The 21,065-nt window shown below is 51.6% G+C and overlaps 1 protein-coding gene across 2 annotated transcripts; it reads right to left on the reverse strand.

Annotated features, from left to right (window-relative positions):
- Nucleotides 1–12,148: 12,148 nt before the first annotated feature.
- On the reverse strand, nt 12,149–20,691 carry Smug1 (single-strand-selective monofunctional uracil-DNA glycosylase 1). Of its 2 annotated transcripts, none has more exons than XM_051160466.1 (3): nt 20,403–20,691; nt 14,116–14,417; nt 12,149–13,168 (listed from the first exon to the last, which is right to left on the reverse strand). In XM_051160466.1, the coding sequence occupies exons 1-3, from the start codon at nt 20,416–20,418 to the stop codon at nt 12,623–12,625; spliced, it is 864 nt and encodes a 287-aa protein (XP_051016423.1). In that variant the 5' UTR covers nt 20,419–20,691; the 3' UTR covers nt 12,149–12,622. The 2 variants fall into 2 exon arrangements, with proteins under 2 accessions (XP_051016423.1, XP_051016424.1); XM_051160467.1 differs by lacking the exon at nt 20,403–20,691 and adding an exon at nt 19,500–19,619.
- Nucleotides 20,692–21,065: the final 374 nt, after the last annotated feature.

The raw sequence follows: 21,065 nt of genomic DNA on the forward strand, positions 1-21,065 counted from the left end.
CCCCCACCCCCAGCCAAGCCTCCCATCCCCAGCCAAGCCCCCCCACACCATGGTAAGCCCCCCCACCCTCAGCCAAGTCTGCCCTACCCCCGGGTAAGCCCCCCATCCCCAGCCAAGCCCCCCACCTCATGGTAAGCCCCCCACCCCCGGCAAGCCCCCCCATGGTAAGCCCCTGACCCCCAGGTGATGTGGAACACACTGAAGCTGAAGCCCACAGTCTGCACGTCCAGAAAGGCAGACCCAGGGGCCACACAGAGGGCAGAACGCCCAAGCTGTTCGTTCATTAAAGTTCCTATTCGATAAATAAGGAATAAGGACGTGCTGAGTGGAAACCGCCAGGCACTGGGGATAAAGCTGTGAATGGGGCTGGAGAGCTGGCTGCTCTTCTAGAGAACCTTGTGTTGATCCCCAGCACCCACATGGCAGCTCACGACCATCTGTTACTTCCATCTCAGAGAAGCCTGCTCTCCTCTTCTTCCAGCCTCCCTGGGCACCAGACATGCACATGGTATACAGACAGAGACATTAAATAAACACAGATACCTGTGGAAGGTCTGGGTGGCTGGGCTGGGAGGTCTGTTCTCACCGAGTTGTCTAAGCCCAGCTCCCAGCTCCGCAGAACAGGGGCTTAACTGAAGACTCTTTCACCCTTGAGGCTGATAAGATCCAGCCTTTGGATCAAGAAACAGACTGGATTAGGAGTAGTGACAGGGCCGGGTCATACGGAGGGCGGGGGCCGCAGAGATGCTCCGAGCACAAGTAAATAGAAAAGGTGGAAAGTCCTGAGTGTGCCCCACCATTCCAGAGGCAATTCTCAAGCTTGTCTCCCCACCCTGCAGTGGGACCGAGGAACTTAGCTATGCCATGCAAGTACTCTACCACTGAGCTGTGCCCCAGCCCTTGACCTCTTTATTAGGGGCCCCTCCGGGGTGCCAGTCTGATCTTCTGACAGATATCTCCTGTAGATAAAGTCATGTCAGTTTCTTCCAGACCCCTTGAGCCCAGAGACTGAGACAGTAGAGGCAAGCCCCACCTAACAGGGTAAGCACAGGACAGGGGACCAGTGGGACTGGATGGATGAGTGATTGTTGCATGCAGAATGGCACCAGCAGGTACATCAGGTAGGAGTCTGCAGCAGCCAACAACACAGGTGAGCACTAGCGGCTTCGACTGAAATTCCTCAGGTGGAGACACTGAAGTGCACAGCTTAGTTAGCTGCATTTCCATAAACAGGCTGAAGAACTTACATACTGGCCTCGGTGCTAAGGTCCTAAGAGAAAGGAGGAAGATGGTTGGCTGTCGGCTCAGGGCCTGAGCCACCTGACAGGCTCCACAATCCAAGAGGATCTTGGGATTGGTTCTGGAAGAGCGGGTCAGAGTAAGGTTCGAAGGACAGAAAGGACCAGCTATGGAGAGGAGAGTCCATCCTGGGAAGTCACCAAGAGTGAAAGCAAACAGGGGAGGTGGGGAGAGAGCAGATGACATCTTTCTGAAGATCGAGAATTTCTTCCGTCTCCATTGTCTCTTCAAGCCCTCTCTCACGGATGGGCACAGTCCTGTGCTCAGTGACCCTCTGCGGCCTGTGGCAGTGCAGATACTTGACTTGAACAGTCTGCTCTAGGAGCCCAGGTTACTTGCTGGCAAGAGTCCCTGGGCAAGCTGTTTCTCAAGTCCTCAGTTTCCCTATTGACGAAGCATTAACATGAGGCAGGATTTCAGACCCTATTGATCTCCAGTGTTTTTCCTGAGCCAGAACACTGAGCATCTGAAATCTTGCAGGCCCTGGTCAAGAGTGAGTGACACAGGGTGGCCAAGGTGGCCAGGGTGGCTGCTGTGTAGCGTTTCCAGGGAAACAAGTGACAGGGGGTCCTTTAGATAAGGGCTGGCAAGGGTTGCTCCAAATGAAGAGTAACCGAGTCAAGAGCCCATCCCTCATCCAATCCTCCGTAATCCTCCTCAGCAATCTTTTCAATTCTGTGGCAATATTGAGGTGCCTGTGCTCTTGTCTTTGGACCCCCTGAAGGATCTTACCCAGTACCTCTGCGGACTCCTAAAACTCTATCTTCAGCCTGGTCTTCGCAGGAAACTAAGACCCACAAGCCTCCTCCACTTGGATATTTAGCAGGAATCACACACCTAACGTGTCCAAAGCAAGCACGTCCCCTGAAGCCCGCTATGCCAGGTAATGGCAGGTTCTGTGTCCTGGTCGCTGAAGTAAAACAAAGCAACACAATGCAAAAACCCTCTTAGTTTATCCTTGACTCTGCTGTTTTCACACTTCCCATCTGACTCACCGCAACACACACACACACACACACACACACACACACACACACACACACACACACACACACAGAGCTGACTCTGCCAATGTCTTCCATATCACGCTGCATGTAGCTCCACAGCACCCAGACCGTCTCTACCTGCCGGTGCAGTGCGCTCTTGGGCACCCTGCTCCTCGCCTCCTTTCCCACAGCACTCTCAACAGGACAGCCCTGAGTACTCATGGGAAACATGGCTGCCACTCTCAGGCCCCGACTCTCCAGCGGCTATTGAGCAGAAAAGGAAGTTTTGCTGTGACTCCTTAGTCACTACGCGGTCACGATTGGCTTTTTGTGACCTTATAAAAAGCCACCAGTCGTTCCCTTCCCTACTTTCCCTGATCCAGCCATGCCAGCTTCGTTGCTGTTTCCTGCCAGACACGGCTCACAGGAGGCTTCCCTGTGCTGTTCTCTGTGTCCGCCATGGAAAAATCTTCCTAAATCTGCCTGGGCCCGCAGCATCTGGTAAATGCCAGACTCTGTATGTTGGGGGGCCAAAACACAGATATGCAAGGGGGAGAGAGAGTGGGAGTCGGGTCCCCCACAAAACCTGAAATGGCTTGTCTTGCTGTCTCCCTGGGACATTGTCTTCAGATGATGAGGGGTCTCAGAGTGGGGCTGCTCTTAGTTTTACAGACAGAGGCCCCTTTCCATCCTAATCGCAAGGCTGATGGACCCACATCTCTCCAGCACCCTCAGGACTTCGGACAGGAGTTGTTTGGCGGACTGCCCTTTCTATGCCTAAAGGATGCAGAGAACAAGCCATCTCTTCCGAGCACCTCCCACCTCCTCTGGCGCTAGGAGGCAGGCTTCAAGAGGAAAGGGAAGGGCTCAGGGCAAAGGGTACAGGAGGCCTGAGAGGGGGAAACTGAGGCAGGGAGAAACGCAAGCTGAGCGGAGCCTATGACCCAGAGGCCTGGACAAAGTAGCCCATGTCAGAGGTGGATGCAGCCAACAGGAGAAAAGCAGAGGTGACCTGAGGACTGGGCATCCTGCCCAGAGGGACAGACTGACGTCGGAGGAAGGGGCTAGGAGAGCGGGCGGCACGGGCAACAGGACCACACGCTGCCGGGCTGCGCGGGCGGAGGCGGGCGGAGGCGGCGGGCTCAGCGGAGCGGGCGGGCGCCGGGAGCGGGCTCGTAAAAGCCGCACCGCGCAGGGAAATTGCCGGCAGAATCGCTGAGCTCCACAAAACGCCGCCCGCGCGGCCCGCCGCCGCGCCCGCTCCAATCTCCAGCCTCATCGGCGCGCGGGCTGGTTATGCATTTAAATGTTATTTAATTGGATTGTGGAGGAGCTGGGGGCCAGAGTGCCCCCGCCTCCGCCCCGCACACGCTACACGTCTGTTTTTCCGAGTCACAGATTGCCACGCACCCCCTCCCGCCCAATCCTCCGCCTCCGATGCCTCTCTCCCTCCCTTCTGAACCAGGCCAGAGGACACTCGGAAAGACACCAGCCTGTGAAGACTGAACACTCAGAGGCTACGCGCGCGCGCGCGCACACACACACACACACACACAAACCCGCAGACACACAAAGACACAGCAGAAGCAAAAAAGGGCTACACTCATCTGCACGACTGTCCATCTGGAAGATCAAGAGTGGCAAACAAGAAGAGGGTCCCCAGGACCACAGAAGAACACCGATGCCTTTAATATACTGCAATCTCATGCTGCAAGACCTGACCTCTCCAGCGGGTAATAGCGCTCACAAAATGACACTGCCAAGTATGGGCACAAGGAGATGCCAACACAGTGACCTCCTAGGGTGATGCAGAGAGGCTCTCCGAAGCTGAGTAAGGAGGGAACCCTGCCTGCGTTCGTCTTCACGCTCAGCCAAGCCGGCACATGGTTGCTGTACCTTTCCGGGCTTGGAAAGCATTACCTTTTGTTCAGTGACACTCTGCCTTCCCAAACCACAAGAGCAACTGCATCTATAAGGAAGTCCTTTAAACTGAACAAAGAAACAAAATTGAGCCCAAAAATACAACAAGCAGGAAGGTGGATAGACACCAACAGGGCCTTCCAAAGAGGGTGGAAACTGGAACTTCAAAGAGGTGAGGCTGGCCGTGTATGCAAGCGGTTTCTCCCCTCTCCTGTGCAGCGGGAGGCTACATGAGAAGTCCGCACCATCAAGGTAGATGCAAGGGCAATGTGCCCTGCAGAGACGTGTCCCCCACACACTCCCAACCGGCAACAGGAAGCTGCTGGCCTGAGATAATCAGGGTCACACTACTTCAATTAATGAAAATGGAAATGGCAACCTGGCTTGGCACAGGTCTCCAGAAAGGACCATTCTGGGCTCTCAGCCATGCCTTCGGCAAGCAGGGCCCAGAGGCTGACGTCAGCCTGAGGGCCTGAGTGGACTGGGGTGTGGGGGCGGGGAGGAACAGGCAAAATGTACGGGGAAATTCTATTTCAGCTAGTGTGCTTGCACTCTGTGAGTGTGAGGAGAAAGTGTCCCCACAGACATGATCATTTGACCACGAAGCATAACACATAGCATAGGCTCAGGCCAGGTTGATACTGAGATTTCTGAAAAAGAAAGCAGTCGGCTCCCTCTTAAGAGGTTTATTTCTGCATCACATGATGGCCATAGCTGGGCAGTTCATTCATGTGTCTAACCTCAATGCCTCATGCTCCAGTAGGAGTTTTCTGGAGAATTACCAGGGGGAAAAAGGGGGGGGGGCTGGAGAGATGGCTCAGTGGTTAAGAGTGCCACCTGCCCTTCCAGAGGTCCTGAGTTCAATTCCCAGCAACCACATGGTAGCTCACAACCATCTGTAATGGGATCTGGTGCCCTCTTCTGCAGATAAAGCAGTCAAATAAAATAAATAAATCTTAAAAAAAAAAAAAAAAAAAAAAAGACTGACATGCTAAATAGGAATGTTCAAAGAGTGGAGAGTTGGTCTGGGAGAGGCCGTGACCTCTAACCCCTAACCTTTTTCCCCATTCTACTGTTCGCTCCTTTCCTCAGCTACAGCTAGGCTACATTTCCAGGCTTGTTTTTATAGAGCATGTTGGGTGGGGGTTGAGTGAACCCTGGGCTTTATGCATACTGGGTGGGCAGCCAGCCCAGCTCCAGATACTGTAACACACCCTGACGCAGGGTCCTGCAGGTCTCCACCCCTGAAGCTACTAGAACAAGGTCTGATTTTAGAGAGCAAATTATACCTCCCATCTTCCATGTAGACATGTCCAATCTTTGGCTCCTGTCTGGTTCCTTCTGGGTCCCCCCTCTCCCCATGTCCCTTGTCCGTGGCAGTTAGGCCTGAAAAGTATCTGACCACGGGGAAGGGAAGTTAGGGTCTTAGAGTCTCTCTCCTTGCTAAGCTGCTCTGTCCCACCAGTACACACACACCCTTCCAACTAAGGCGTGTCCAGTGCTGTGTGGAAACCCCGCTCCCAACATGCTTTCAGCTTCCTCTGCCCTGTAAAGTACATGCTGTATCTCTAGCACAATGAGGATAAAGCGTCATCTCATTCCCCACTGCCACTGCCTGCCGTGCCTGGCACGGGAGTGACAGACATGCAGCAACATGCGATGACATCAGCTGTGCAGTGCCTGGCACGGGAGTGACACACAGCACATGCGATGACATCAGCTGTGCAGTGCCTGGCACAGGAGTGACACGCAGCACATGCGATGACATCAGCTGTGCAGTGCCTGGCACGGGAGTGACACGCAGCACATGCGATGACATCAGCTGTGCAGTGCCTGGCACAGAAATGACAGACACACAGCACATGTGATGACATCAGTTGTGCAGTGCCTGGCACGGGAGTGACACGCAGCACATGCGATGACATCAGCTGTGCAGTCCCTGGTGCGGGAGGGACACACAGCACATGTGATGACATCAGCTGAAGTGAGAAAAGTGACACACTGTTTCATCCCAACCTCCCTTCAAGCTGTTCTGTTTGGCTAAGGAGGGAAAGAGGTGATTCCTTTTTCCTGAGCCCACTCTATCCCTCCTCTCAGGAGCATTACCACCCCCAATGAAGCACAGCTTTGGTCTCTATGGGAGGTGGGGGTGGAGAGAGACAGACAGACAGACAGATAGAGACAGACGGAGACACAGACAGACACACAGAGACAGTGACAGACAGAGACAAAGACAGAGACGGTGACAAACACACAGACAGACAGACAGACAATGTATTAGAGAAAGAACCTCTAAGTATCCACCACTCCCCTAGATTAGAACCTAAACAGCATCATAGGGCAAAAGCAGTGACACAGGATAAACTCGTGGTCATGGGTTGGCACATGGACCAGATCCCTGCCTACATTGTGCCAGGCACAGGGAAGAAGTGGGTGAAAAGAGCCCTTCTCCTGGCCTCAGAGCCCCATGCAGACCTTGGAGAGTCAGCCGGGCTGCATAAGGGAAGCAGGAGGAGAGAGAGGCTCTGGAAAAGCCCCAGCGGCAGGTTCCTTGGGCGGCTGCCTCAAATCAAGATCTCCTGAAGTGAAGCAGAAGGACTTGAATTTTTTCTGAACCTCCGTGGTTAACGCTGATTCATGGCTGGGTTGCCAGGCACTGACCTCTACCTCAGTCCTATCCAACAGACTTCTGCAGCCACAGAGAGGCTCTTCACCTGCTCTGTCAGCGCCACCAGCCAAGTGTGTGTGAGCACCTGGAATGTGGCTAGCGAACTGAAGAAGGAAATTTTACTTAATCCTTACTAATGTAAAATTAGTACAAGTATACAGTTCCTTTGGTAATTTGCCCACCTAGCATGCACAAACCCTGGGTTCAATTCCAAGCACTATATAGAACCAGGTGTGGAAGTGCATGTCCGCTCTCCCAGGATTCAAAAAGTGGACCCTCGGGCTTTGGGGGGATGACTCAGAGGTTAAGAGCACTCACTGGCTGATCTTCCAGAGGTCCTAAATTCAATTCCCAGCAATCACATGGTGGCTCACAAGCATCTATAATGAGATCTGGTGCCCTCTTCTGATGTGCAGTTGTACATGCAGATACAACATTGTATACATAATAAATTATATATATATTTTTTAAAGTGGACCTTCAGCCAGCCGTGGTGGCACATGCCTTTAATCCCAGCACTCAGGAGATAGAGGCAGGCGGATTGCTGTGAGGCCAGCCTGGTCTACAAAGCAAGTCCAGGACAGCCAAGGCTACACAGAGAGACCCTGTGTCAAAAAAAAGTGGACCCTCAGCAACACAGCAAGTTCAAGGCTATCCTAGGCCACATGGGAGTTATTTATCAATCAATAAGTAGGCTGTACATGGCTACTGATTGTTGTATCAGACCACAAAATTCTAGCTGTTCCTAAATTCTGTTTTCTTTATTTTCTTTTTAGATTCATTTATCTTATGTGCTTGAGTATTTGTATATTTGTGTAGCTTATGTTTGTCCATTGTCCACAGAGGTCAAAAGAGAGCTTTGTTCCCCAGAACTGTGGTTATGGCCATTCGTGGGCTGCCATGGGGGCACTGGAATTTAACCCAGGTCTTCTGCAAGAACAAATACTCTTAGCTGCTGAGTCATGCCTCCAGTCGCCCCCCGCCACCATGCCCCATTTCATTTATTTTTTAAAATGTAAGGCTAGGCATGGCAGTGCACATGTTTAATCCCAGCACCAAAGAGGCAGAGGCAGAAGCAGGCTGATCTCCAAGTTCAAGGCTAACCTGATCTACAGAGTGAGCTCCAGGACAGCTGGGAGTACACAGAGAAACCCTGTCTCAAAAATAAAAAGTGTCGCTGTGTGACTGATGGGTACATGATTAGGTCAGCAGGCAGCACTTTTACCCAGATCCTTAGGGTTGTGTGGCAAATGCCTTTACCCAACGCACGAGCCATCTGTACAACACTCAGTTTGATTTTAGACTTCACTTCTCATGATAACAGGTTTTGAATGTGTTTGTGCATGTGTAAGCATGACTAAATCTATATGTACGTACGTGCCTATAGCGGTCAGAGGTTGTTGTCAGGTGTCTTCTTCAGCTGCCCTCCCCGTGTGTGTGTGTGTGTGTGTGTGTGTGTGTGTGTGTGTGTGTGTGTGTGTGTGTTTGTGTGTGTGTGTGTGAGAGAGAGAGAGAGAGACATCAGGTGTATGTAAGTGTTCGTGTGTGTGTGCATGCCTGTGTAGACCAGAGGTCAATGTCAAGGTCTTCCTATAGTACTGTTCCTATTTTTGAGTTTATAGATAGTTTATAGATAGACAGTGCTCCCCTGGGTCTCTCAGTGAAAACAGCGCTCCTTATCCGGCTGGACCAACTGGCCAGCCAGAACTAGGGATTCTGTCTCTGCACCGGTCTAGGCGCATAGCAGTTAGGCTCCTTCCCCTAAGGATATTCTTATCTGCACTGAGGAAACCTACTTGATTTAATTGATAAAAGTCCAGACAGCTGGATAAGGACCCAGATCATGTTCGAAGCATTGGGGGGGGGGGGGGGGGATGACTCTCTCCTGAGTGCACTATCTTATTTGAAGTTAACCTTGGTGAGGAATAAAATGACTTTGCTGCTAGGAACTAAATTATGCCCCACAAAATTCATACGCTTAAGCCCTAATATTTGGAGATAGATCCTTTAAATAAATGAAGAAGCATTAAAGAAAGGTTAAATGGAATCCTGAGGGTGAGGCAATAATCCAATGATTGCTATCCTTTTAGGAAAGAAGAAGACACCATGGAGCCCGCCACTGGGGGGCGGGGGCGTGGGAAGTGAGGCAAGAACACAGAAGCCAGCTGCTGCAATGAAGAAAGGTCTCAGCAGGGCCTAAGCTGCTAACACTGTTGTCATCTTGTACTTACAGTGGCCAGAATTAGGAGAAAGTAAACTTCATTGTTTAAGCCATCCAGACTCTGTATTTTTGTTACAGTAACCAAAGGAGGCTCAGGACTCTAACCAGTCTCTGACAGGTCACATTGGAAGACAATCACCCATAGGCAGGCCTTTGAGGCACCATATTGGTCTCTACCAGCCTCCCCCACCGCAGCATCACCTTCCCCTCTGTACCACCCTCCCTAGTGCCTTCATTTCATTGGCTAAACTTTGGATCCTCAGTGTCCCTCAGAAACCCACCTTTCAGATTTGGGCACCAGCCCGTTTACCTACAGGGAGGTGTAAAACCTTTAAGGACTAGATCCTTGAAATAAAGAAGTAGATCCTATTTGGAGGAAGTGAAGTCACTGGGTGTGTCCTTAGAGGGGACACCAGGACTCCAGCCGCTACCTCTTCCCTGAGGCAAGCAGGGTTCCTCTGCCACACACATAACATGGATGGACTACACAAAAAGCAACACAGCCAAGTGACCACAGATTGGGACTGCGTAAATCATGAGTCAAAATAACCCTTTTCCAGACGCGGGGTGTGGCTCTGTGATGATGTGTGCCCGGATGGGCTCCTACATCCGTGGGCTTTTCCCCCTTGAACATGACCATGCCCTCTGCTAAGCTCTGACCTTCCCAGTCTTCAAGGCCACCCCCACCAGAGCTCCTCCTCACCACCTCAGCTAAATGTGCAAGGGCGCAGCAGCAGCAGCGTCACTGCCACAGCCTTCACAGTGCTACCATGATCCATCCTTAGCAGCGGCTGCAGAGACCAGAGGACCACGGCTTGTGATGGTGTGCTGCTGTGAGGTGGTTCTGACAATGGCTACCTGGAGTCTGCACAGACCCTACCAGCTGCGGGAGGGTCCCCAACATGATGCTGTCACCTCAGAAACCAGTTGTACTTCTGACCAATGATCTATAAACTCGAGAGTTCCCAGAGACCTTTTCTGCTTCAGTAATATGCAAAACAAAACACATGGGGAAAGGCAGTGTTTATTTATTACAATTTATCACAAATACAAATCAAGGGGTGTAGCTCAGGATAGAGCGGCACACACTTCACATCCACAAAGCCCTGGGTTCAATCCCCAGACCTCCAAAATGACACACAGAGCATGTGAGTGAGAGAAAGAATGTACAAACCAGCACCAACTACCTCAAAAGAAACTTATGTGTCATTCGTGTGTGTGTGTGTGTGTGTGTGTGTGTGTGTGTGTGTGGTCCCCAACCAGCAAGCCTGGCAGGAATTTGGTGTCCAGAGGTTGAGATCACGCATGGGCCACACGGCAGAACTCAACCTCTGTCCTCCTCGTCCCATCCTGGCACTCAGGCTGAGTCCCAACCCTCAAAGCATGTGGCTGGTCTTCCTGGAGGGTTGGCCTACAAATTCTAGTATAGGCTGAGCCCCCAACATGAATAATAATGGCACTCCTATCACTGGAGAACCCTCAAAGATTTAGTCTCCCACTTAGGAGCTAAAAATGGCTAATGTTTGCCAGGTGGTGGTGGCACACGTTTTTAATCCCAGCCCTTGGGAGGCAGAGACAGGCAGATCACTGTGAGTTCGAGGCCAGCCTGGTCTACAAAGCAAGTCTAGGATAGTCAAGGCTACACAGAGAAACCCTGTCTCAAAAAAAACAAAAAATAAAATCTTGCTAATGCTTAAAATGCTGGAGATGACTTGTGTCCAGGAGACCACGTGCTCTCATTAAGGAGCTCCCGCTGTGGCTCACTTTCCAGCCCTTATCACAGATCACCCAACCAACCATTCAAGAGCCAGATGAGACACCAGCTTCCCCATCGACCCCAACAGTGCGCAGAACCTGATGAACCTCAGGACAGGCAATCGGAGGCCTCATACACCCCTCTCCACGCTACCTGAGAGAAGTTTTTGCAAACGTAAGTAGGTAAGAAAAGGGAGTGTCCTAAAAGCAGCATTTCCCCCACCTCAGCGAAGTGCAGACGGAAGGAGAAGAGGGAACCCACACAAGAAGGCTTGAGAGTCTTTAATGCTTAGTCTGAAAACTCACAGGCTGAGTTTTTCACATCATTGGTCCTTCCTCAGCAGGAATGTAGGCAAAGGCCTCAGGAGTGGATGGAGACCCCCAGCGCAGAGGGAGGCCAGCAGAAAGAGTGTGCAGTGAGTACCACTTGCCAGCTGTCTGCAAAGCACTCTGCAGTGTTACCTCAGGCAATCCTCACACCCAACACCAGTTCCAGGAGGCAGCGCCCCCATTTTTGCAGCAGATCTTGAGGCGTAGAGAGGTTGTTCATAAGCAAGGCAGGCAGGGTGGCACTTTTAATCCCAGCACTCAGTAGGCAGAGGCAGGCAGATCCTGTCTATACAATGAGTTCCAGGCCAACACAATGAGACCTTATTTAAAATTTTAAAAACAAGTATCAATAACAAAAACAAAACAGAGGGAGTTTTTTTTTTTTTAAACAAAAGTTTTGAGTTTGAGGTCAATCTGGTCTACAAAATGAGCTCCAGATCAGGGTCTACAAAGAGAAAACCTTAACCTTGAAAAACCAAAGAATAAAATAAAATAATTTTAAAAGTTCATAGGCCTTATGGGAGAAAAAAGGATGAAAATCTAAATCTTTCCTAGTCTACTACACAGAAGTCTCCCTCAGATCGAGCCTTGGTCTCCCTGAAGAAATTCACTGTTTTTGTTTTTGTTTTCTGAGACAGGATTTCTCTGTGTAACCTTGGCTGTCCTGGACTTGCTTTGTAGACCAGGCTGGCCTCGAACTCACAGCAATCCGCCTGCCTCTGCCTCCCGAGTGCTGGGATTAAAGGTGTGCGCCACCACCACCTGGCAAAATTAACTTTTTAAAAAAATTATTTATTTACTTACTCATTTTTGAGACAGAGCCTAATGCATTCCAGGCTGGCCTTGAACTCCTGATCCTCCTCCCGCTTAGTGATGAAATTACAAGGGTATGCCAGGACACCTGGCTAAGAAGTTCGCTCTCAACGTGATGTCTGTTCTGGTCCCAAGCATCCTTGGGGTCTGCCAGAGGAGATCCTGGAAAGCGTACCCTCTGGTTGGGGGAAGGGAAGTGCGGGGAGCACTGATAACGGGGGAGGCTGCACTCCATCTGTGTGCACTGAATACATGTGTCGAAGCATCACACTGAACCCCTCTAATATGTACAGCTAGTGCCTAAAAGGCTGAGGTAGATCAGTGTTCAAGAGCTTTCCCAGTGTACACAAGGCAGTGCCAACAAAAAAACCCTTTCCTCCGAAACTGCAAATACAACCTCAGACACAGAGGCTCACAAGAAAATGCTCACCCTCTGCTGATGCCATGCACAACCGGCCACTGTAGAAAGGGGAAGACAGCAGGAGAGCTGCCCACCCTGGGATCAGCGTCTGCCTGGCCATTAGAGGACAGCACAGCAGGCTGAAAGCGCTGTCTTGCATCAGGGAGCGCAGCAAACCTTGTGTGTAGCCATCTTGCTGTGCAAGGCTGACTGGGGTCTCTACTGGGGGCCTAGGCCTGGCCCTGGCATTCTTCCGTTAGCAGAGGCAGCAGCCCCAACTCTTGGAGTCTTTCCCTGGCTGCTGCCTCCCAGCCCTTGTTGGCCTGTGGGCTTCGAGGAGAGGGGTGCAGGAGCCCCTCCACCTGCACCTCTGGCGTCAGCCCTGCCAGGGCTTTTCGCGCCCGCTGCTCGGCCAGCCGCCCAACTCCCACTACCAGCCGCACCCCTAGCAGCTGCACCTGCCGGCAGAGGGCCGAGTCGCAGATCGCCAGAAGCTGCTCCCGCTGTTTGGCAGGCAGCTCAGCCGGGGTGAGGTTTCGTCCACTGGGAGCCAAGAAAAGCAGAGGGCACAGGTTGTGGACAAAGCAGTGCCGGAAGAAGACCTGGGGCTGTCCACAGAGGGTCCGGAAGAAGCCCCAGAATCGGGCTCCGCTCACCTCTGACTGTGGGCACTCCAGTCCCAGCACTGGTCGCTTGGGATGCTCTTGGGGAGGGGTCAGCACAGGGCCCCCAATGCCCAACCAGTCCCGGACCACATTCACTTCCCCAAAAGGTACCTGTGAGGGAAGGAGAGAGACACACATGGGATTTCGCCCTGGAGCCCTGACCCTCTCCACCTACCGTGATGATCTTGCCCACCCCCACTGTCACCCATAGGTCTGTGTTATGGACTCTCTGCCCTGTGGTTTGCGACTGTTGGTTTTCTTTCGTTCCCCTCCCCCCCCACCTCCCCACCCCCCACTGTGGACTGTGCCCAGCAGAAACTGTGTGCCTCTACTTTCTCCAGGCACTAGGGCCAAATATGGGCAGAACACTAGGGCATTTGGCCCTACAGAGGGCATGACTCTAACCCTGGTGACAGACAGATCGCCAGGGTGAAAGGAGACAGGGCAGGCTGACCGCTGATCTCTGAGCCTCCGAGCCTCAGGCCTCAGGCTGCCATTTCATCGATCATCATTGACCACCTTTCAGCACTCGGTTGGGGTCAATAAAAGCGATTGAGCCTCCTGCCCTGAGGCCTCTTTACCTCCCCCAGCTGCAGTGCACCCCCCTACTGAACCACAGTCACTCACCCTGATCCCTAAGGGAAAAGCAGGCAGCCCCTAAGCTTGGCCCTGTTCTGAACCTTTCCGAGACTGAGGGATTTGCCACCAGAATGCCCTGCGGCTCCTGCACCTTCGTCCCACCCCCAGCCACGATCCAGCAGTCCCAGTCCTGACTCCAACCACACTCTAGGGACAAGGGAGATCCGGCAAGGTAAGGTATGGGGCAGGAAGGAAGGGCTCTCAGAGGCAATTAGTGGAGAGCTCGCAGGGGAAACGGAACTACCATTAGCGTGCTTGGTTAACTAGGCACAGAGAAGCTGGGAGAGTGCTTGAGACCACAGGAGCCGGTGTGTGTGTCCTGCAGGGGATGGGGCAGGGGACCCACCCACGTCCCAGCCAATTACACATCCCTCCTCCACAGCCTCAGACCCCCCCACCAGAGGAAGCCAGGCCTTTACCCCAGTCTGGGCCATGCCAAAGGGCCCTGGGTTCATGCCCAGAAAGAGCACTTCCTTGGGGCCTTGGCAGTAGCGAGTGACGTAGTTTTGGTGTGGCTCCCAAGCATAGTCCACTGGGTTGTAGATGACACCCACAGGCTCTGGAAACTGCAGCTGGCTCAGCTCAGCATTGAGCCGGAGCTCCTCTTTCAGGAAAGCCTCAGCCAAGCTTCCAGTGCAAGACAGAGGCTCGGTCAGGGCACCTGAGGGCTCATGGGTAGGCCCTGGTGGAAAAGTCTGGGGCACAGCCATGCTGCTGTCACCTGGAAAAGAAGAGGACAGCGTTTACTTCAACCTCAACCCAACGTTAGGCTCTGTACTAACGGGGGGGGGGGGGGGGGTGGTCCTACTGTCATTTCCCGGCCTTTGCCCAGGGCGACCAGACCCACCCTCTTCCTGATACGTCAAGAGCGCGCTAGATAGTTACTTCTCTTGTTTCAACAAAGTCCCTCACAGGCAAATGGAGGAAGGATTTGTCCCAGCTCGCAGAGGATACAGTTCATGGAAGTGGGCCACGGCTGCAGGAGTCATAGTGAAGACTCAGAAAGCAATGAACGCCTGCATTCAAGTAGATCTCTCTCCCCCTGAACACCACCACCTGCCGTGGTTTTATGAGACAGGTGCTCACTATGTAACCTCAGCATGCCGAGCAGCCTGGCCTTGAACTCATAGACATCCTCGGGTCTCTACGTGGGATTAAAAGTGTGTGTTACCATACCTGGCTAGAGTTCTCCTTTTTATGCTGTGCTGGCTTGGGTTTTTGGTTTTGGGGTTTTTTTGTTTTTGTTTTTTTGTTTGTTTGTTTGTTTGTTTTGGTTTGTTTGGTTTTTGTTTTGGTTTTTTCAAGACAGAGTTTCTCTGTGTAGTCTTGGCTGTCCTGGACTCACTTTGTATACCAGGTTGGCCTCGAACTCACAGAGATCCACCTGCCTCTTGGGATTACAGACATGTGCCACTTGCTGCCTAGTTTTTAATGTCAACTTGACATGAGCTAAAGTCATGTTGGAAGATGGATCCTCAACTGAGAAAACAGCCCCAACCAGACCGACCTGTGCTGCATTTTACTGATTGACGATTAACTGTGGGTGGGGGCACCCCTGAGCTGGTGGTCCTGGGTGCTATCAGAAAGCAGGCTGAGCAAGCCAAGGGGGGAGCAAGCCTGTGAGCAGCGCCTCTTCACGGCCTCTGATTCAGCTTCCTGCGCTGACATCCTTGGTGAGGGACTGTGACATGAACAACAAGCTAAAACAAACCCTTCCCTCCCTTAGTTGCTTTTGGTCATGGTGTTTTGTGCGAGCAACAGAAACCCTAAGACAGTCCACGGCCCCGAGCCCATGGTGCCCACACACACACAGTACAGGTTCTCTCACCTCAATTGGCCTAATTTAGAAAGTCTTTCATGGGGCTGGAGAGATGGCGCAGAGGTTAAGAGCACTGGCTGCTCTTCCAGAGGTCCTGAGTTCAATTGCCAGCAACCATGGTGGCTCACAACCATGTGTAATGTTATCTGGTGCCCTCTTCTGGCCTGCAGGTGTACATGCAGACACAGCACTGTATACATATATAAACAAATAAATCTTAAAAAAAAAAAAAGAAAGTCTTTCACAGACACACCCAGAGACTCGCCTTCAAAGCCATTCCAGACCCTATCACATTGGCCTAGATATTATCCGTAACGGTAGCCATCCCAAACCTTCCACCAGCCGAGGCCAGAGCCAATGGTTCTTAGGCCACGCTGAACACACAGCACATTTTCTTTCTTCCTTTCTCTCTCTTTTTTTTTTTTCCTCCAGTGATAAATTACACCCGAGCTATTGACCATGCTAGGCAGTGCTCTACAGTCCTAACCCTTTCCACGTTTTGAAGGGGGTGTCTCACGAAGTTACTCAAGCTGGCTTTTAATCTCTAGCCTAGGTTGGCTCTGAACTTGTGATCCTGTTGCCTGCCTCAAGCCTCTGAAATAAGTGGGATTTCAACCTGCACAATCAGGCATGGTTATCTAGTATATTTCTTTTCTCTCTTTTTTTGTTTTTGTTGTTGTTCTGTTTTGTTTTTCCGAGACTCTGTGTAGCCTTGACTGTCTTGGACTCAATTTGTAGATTAGGCTGGCCTTGAACTCACGGAGATCCGCCTGCCTCTGCCTCCCTGGAGTGCTGAGATTACAGATGTGTGCCACCATGCCTGGCTGACATTTCTTTTCTTTAAAAAAAAAAAAAGTGGGGCTGGAAAGATGGCTCAAAGGTGAAGAGCACTGTCTGTTCTTCCAAAGGTCCTGAATTCTGAGTTGAATTCCCAGCAACCACATGGTGGCTCATAACCATCTTTGGTGAAATTTGGTGCCCTCTTCTGGAGTGCAGGAACACATGTGGGCAGAATACTGTATAAATAATAAATAAATCATTTTTTTAAAAAAGTGCCAGGCATTTTGGTAATGCCTTTAATCAGCACTTCAGAGGCAGGTGGATCTCTGTGACTTTGAAGGCAGCCTGGTCTAGACAGTAAATTCAGGGCTATGTCGGAGACTATCTCAAAGAAACGCCTCAAGCCTCCAGGTGGTGGTGGCACACACCGTTAATCCCGGCACGCAGGAGGCAGAGGCAGGGAGTGAATTCTGAGGCCAGCCATGTCTACAGAGTGAGTTCCAAGACAGACAGGCCTACAAAGAGAGACCCTATCTCAAAAAAAACAAACAAACAAACAAAAAAAACAAAATCAAAACCAGAGCTGGGCATGGTGACACACGCTTTTAATCCCAGCACTCGGGAGGCAGAGGCAGACAGATCTCTGTGAATTCGAGGCCAGCCTGGTCTACAAAGAGAATTCTAGGACAGCCAGGGCTATTTCACAGAGAAAGCCTGTCTCAAAAAACCAAAAGAAAGAAAAGAAAAAGAAAAGAAACCAACAACAACAACAAAACCCACAACACCTCCCCCCAAAAGAAAAATATTTGTCTTTATTTGTGTGTATGTCTCTGTCTGCCTGTCTGCCTCTCTCTCTCTCTCTCTCTGTGTGTGTGTGTGTGTGTGTGTGTGTGTGTGCGCGCGCGCGCGCCCGCCTGTCTGCCTCTCTCTCTCTCTCTGTGTGTGTGTGTGTGTGTGTGTGCGTGCGTGCGTGCGTGCGTGCACGCCCGCCTGTCTGCCTCTGCCTCTCTCTCTCTCTCTCTCTGTGTGTGTGTGTGTGTGTGTGTGTGTGTGTGCGCGCCCGCCTGTCTGCCTCTCTCTCTCTCTCTCTCTGTGTGTGTGTGTGTGTGTGTGCGTGCGTGCGCGCCCGCCTGTCTGCCTCTCTCTCTCTCTCTCTGTGTGTGTGTGTGTGTGTGTGCGTGTGCGCGCCCGCCTGTCTGCCTCTCTCTCTGTGTGTGTGTGTGTGTGTGTGTGTGTGTGTGTGTGTGTGTGTGCGCGCGCCCGCCTGTCTGCCTCTCTCTCTCTCTCTGTGTGTGTGTGTGTGTGTGTGTGTGTGTGCGTGCGCGCCCGCCTGTCTGCCTCTCTCTCTCTCTCTCTGTGTGTGTGTGTGTGTGTGTGTGTGTGCGCGCCCACCTGTCTGCCTCTCTCTCTCTCTCTCTCTCTCTCTGTGTGTGTGTGTGTGTGTGTGTGCGTGCGCGCCCGCCTGTCTGCCTCTCTCTCTCTCTCTGTGTGTGTGTGTGTGTGTGTGTGTGTGTGTGTGCGCGTGCGCGCCCGCCTGTCTGCCTCTCTCTCTCTCTCTCTCTGTGTGTGTGTGTGTGTGTGTGTGTGTGTGCGTGCGCGCCCGCCTGTCTGCCTCTCTCTCTCTCTCTCTGTGTGTGTGTGTGTGTGTGTGTGTGTGTGTGTGTGCGCCCGCCTGTCTGCCTCTCTCTCTGTGTGTGTGTGTGTGTGTGTGTGTGTGCGTGCGTGCGCGCCCGCCTGTCTGCCTCTCTCTCTCTCTCTGTGTGTGTGTGTGTGTGTGTGTGTGTGTGTGTGTGTGTGTGCGCGCGCCCGCGCCCGCGCGCTCACTACATGTGTGGCGATCAAGGAGGTGGGTGCTGGGAACTAAACTCTGCAAGAGCAGAACACACTCTTAGCCACTAGGGTCCTTACCTCCTTCCTTACGTATTTATTGAGATCGGGTCACAGGTGCCCAGACTGGTCTCAAGCTTGCTACGTGGCTGCTGATGGTCAGAAACCCCCGATCCTCCTGCCTCCACGTCTAAAGTGCTGGGATTACAGCACCAAGCCAGGCTACACATCTATGGCATCCTTTCTCTCCAATGTCATCCTTAATTAAAAAAAAAAAAAAACCAGTCCAGCCAGGATGAGCCTGTCCTGCAAATACTGAGCTGACGAATGAGATGCAGGTGCACAGCCACAGCCCAGAGACTTGAGAGGGCTAATTACAGCATCTTCCAGGTGGCGAGCAATTGCTCTATGCCAGGTACACATCATTGATCTCCATAACAACCCCATGAGGTGGGTACTATTGCTCCCAAGTTACAAGCCAGGAGACTGAGGCTTAACAACATCAAGCAAGCTGCCTAGGGTCATGCAGTTAGCAAGTAATGAAGCTGGGATTTGAACCCACAATATCTGACTCACGCTATGCTCTTAACCACCCACACCATCTTGCCTTAGATGGTTTTATGGGCACCCTACTAATTCTACAGGCCCCTAGCCCTAGGCCAGCCCAGCTTATCTCCCACACTCAAGAATCCTCAGAGGTAAGTGGGATGATTACTAGACTCTAAGTAGACTCTTATAAGCTACACAACCATGGCCAGAGCACCGGGCTTTCACATCTGAATACGGGGCATCATAATAATGCCCACTTCATAAAGCTGTCTGTAAATGGGGAGAGGGGAAGGGACCCAGCAGCAAGCCTTCTAAGCTGCAACAGCTGTTCTTTCTCACACGCCTATGCACACCCAGGGCTTGTCGCTGGCCATCCTGCTCACTTTCAAAATGTTTCTCCTAACCCCCAACTCCCAACACTTTGCCCAGGTCACTTCTACCAACCCAACCTAATACGATCCCCGAGTTAACCAGGACACCAACCGGCAGCCAGCCAAGAGGGCGACCCGGTTCATACTTATCCTTCAAGGTGCAGCTCAAACCATCTCCTTGGTGCTTTGCCTCTTCAGTGTACCAGGACATTCCTCAGAGCCCAGCCCCACCCCACAGCAAGGATTATAGAATGTGGAAGGCTTGGCCCCCAGCTGGCGGCACTATGGAGAGATGGCTCTATGAATGAAGATGCTAACTTCATAGGCTATTGGGCATGAGGCCTAGTTGGAGGGAAGTAGGGTCTTTGAAGGGTGTATCTTGGCCCTGGTCCCCTCCAGCCACCCACTGCTCTGCTTCCTGGCTAACAGGCTACCAGCAGCTTTGCCCTGTACCCACCTTTCCATCATGGGTGCCCTGCCTCAGCACAAGCCACCGAGGACTGGACCCTCTGAGTGTGAGCCAGGGTTATCTTTCCTCTCTCGTGCTCTTCTTTTCGGGGATCTATCCCAGCAATAAATCGCCTAACAGATCGAACACAAGGAGGCTGGCTGCGAAGCCAATGCATAAGTGTCTCAAACAATGCGTGGTTCGCACGAGCAGGTGAAAGCTGAGAGCCTCGGGGTGCTGCCAAACTTAGTGGCTTCTTCATGAATTCACCCTTTGCCTCCCCAACCGGAGCCAGGGAGACCAGGGGCCAGGCTCTGTTTGATTCCCTGCCACATCTACAAGATCCTAGGAATTATTAGGTTCTTAGCAATCCCTGCCCAATTCTTTCCATTTCTACTTTATCAGTCTTGTTTAAAGCTACCTTCAGAGCCGGGCAGTGGTGGCGCACGCCTTCAATCTCAGCACTGGAGAGGCAGAAGCAGGTGGATCACTGTGAGTTCGAGGCCAGCCTGGTCTACAAAGTGAGTCCAGGACAGCCAGGGCTACACAGAGAAACCCTGTCTCAAAAAAACAAAAAAATAAAAAATAAATAAAGCTACCTTCAAACAATGCGTTTTTGTTTCTCTGTGTTAGGGATAGAGCCCTGGGGCCAGACAAGAATTTTACTAGTCAGCTGCCCTGATCATTGAACCATCGATCAATGAACCATTCGTGATGGAGCCCACAGCCCCAGTATGGAAGACAGTTATGACAGTATAATAACTCTGTATCACTAAGCCACATCACCAGCTGCTGCCGCCTCCTCCTCCTCTTTTCTTTTCGACTTTATCTTTAAGTTATGTGTTCCGAGACCAGACAAACCGCAAACTGGTGGCATCCTTCCCGCCTTGGTCTCCTGAGTGCTAGAATTACCTGCATGTGTCACCATACCAGGCCAGAAATATTTAACTGATTTGTCCACATGGGCTCCCAGAACATTCTGGAAAACTGAGGATGGTGTGCTGAACTGGGTTTTCTGGGACCTCGCTTCACAGTTCCCTGTGCAGGACCAATATTAGAAAAAGCAGCAGTCGTGATCTCTCTCAGGTCTGAGGTAGACCTGCTGTTTGCTGAAGACAGCAAGGACAGACATACAGAAAATGGACAAACAGAAAACGTTAAGATTTTGTTTTCACTATTCAATTGTTTTTTGTTTGGTTGGTTGGTTTTGTTTGTTCTTTTTTTGGTTTTTCGAGACAAGGTTTCTCTGTGTAGCCTTGGCTGTCCTGGACTAACTACGTAGACCAGGCTGGCCTCGAACTTACAACGGTCCGCCTGCCTCTGCTTCCTGAGTGCTGGGATTAAAGGCGTGGGCCACCACCGCCCGGCTCACTATTCAATTGTTAAAGCCCAGTCTGACAGCAAGTATCACAAGCTAAAAGTTAGCTGACTTGAATTCTAGTCCTGGTTTATTTCCTCTTAACATTTATGTATTAACTGGGGACAGCAAGCTGTATCACACGTGTGGTCATAGACAACTTTTGAGAGCTGGTTCTCTTCTTCTGTCAAGTCTCTGAGGATCGAACTCAGGTTATG

This window comes from Acomys russatus, chromosome 17 (assembly GCF_903995435.1).
Source record: "Acomys russatus chromosome 17, mAcoRus1.1, whole genome shotgun sequence".
In the NCBI taxonomy this organism is placed as follows: domain Eukaryota; kingdom Metazoa; phylum Chordata; class Mammalia; order Rodentia; family Muridae; genus Acomys; species Acomys russatus.

Coding starts and splice junctions, on each gene's coding strand:
- Smug1 (XM_051160466.1), bottom strand. Junction 13,169..14,115: donor TTGGCATGGCCCAGACTGGG/GTAAAGGCCTGG, acceptor CTTCCCTCACAG/GTACCTTTTGGGGAAGTGAA.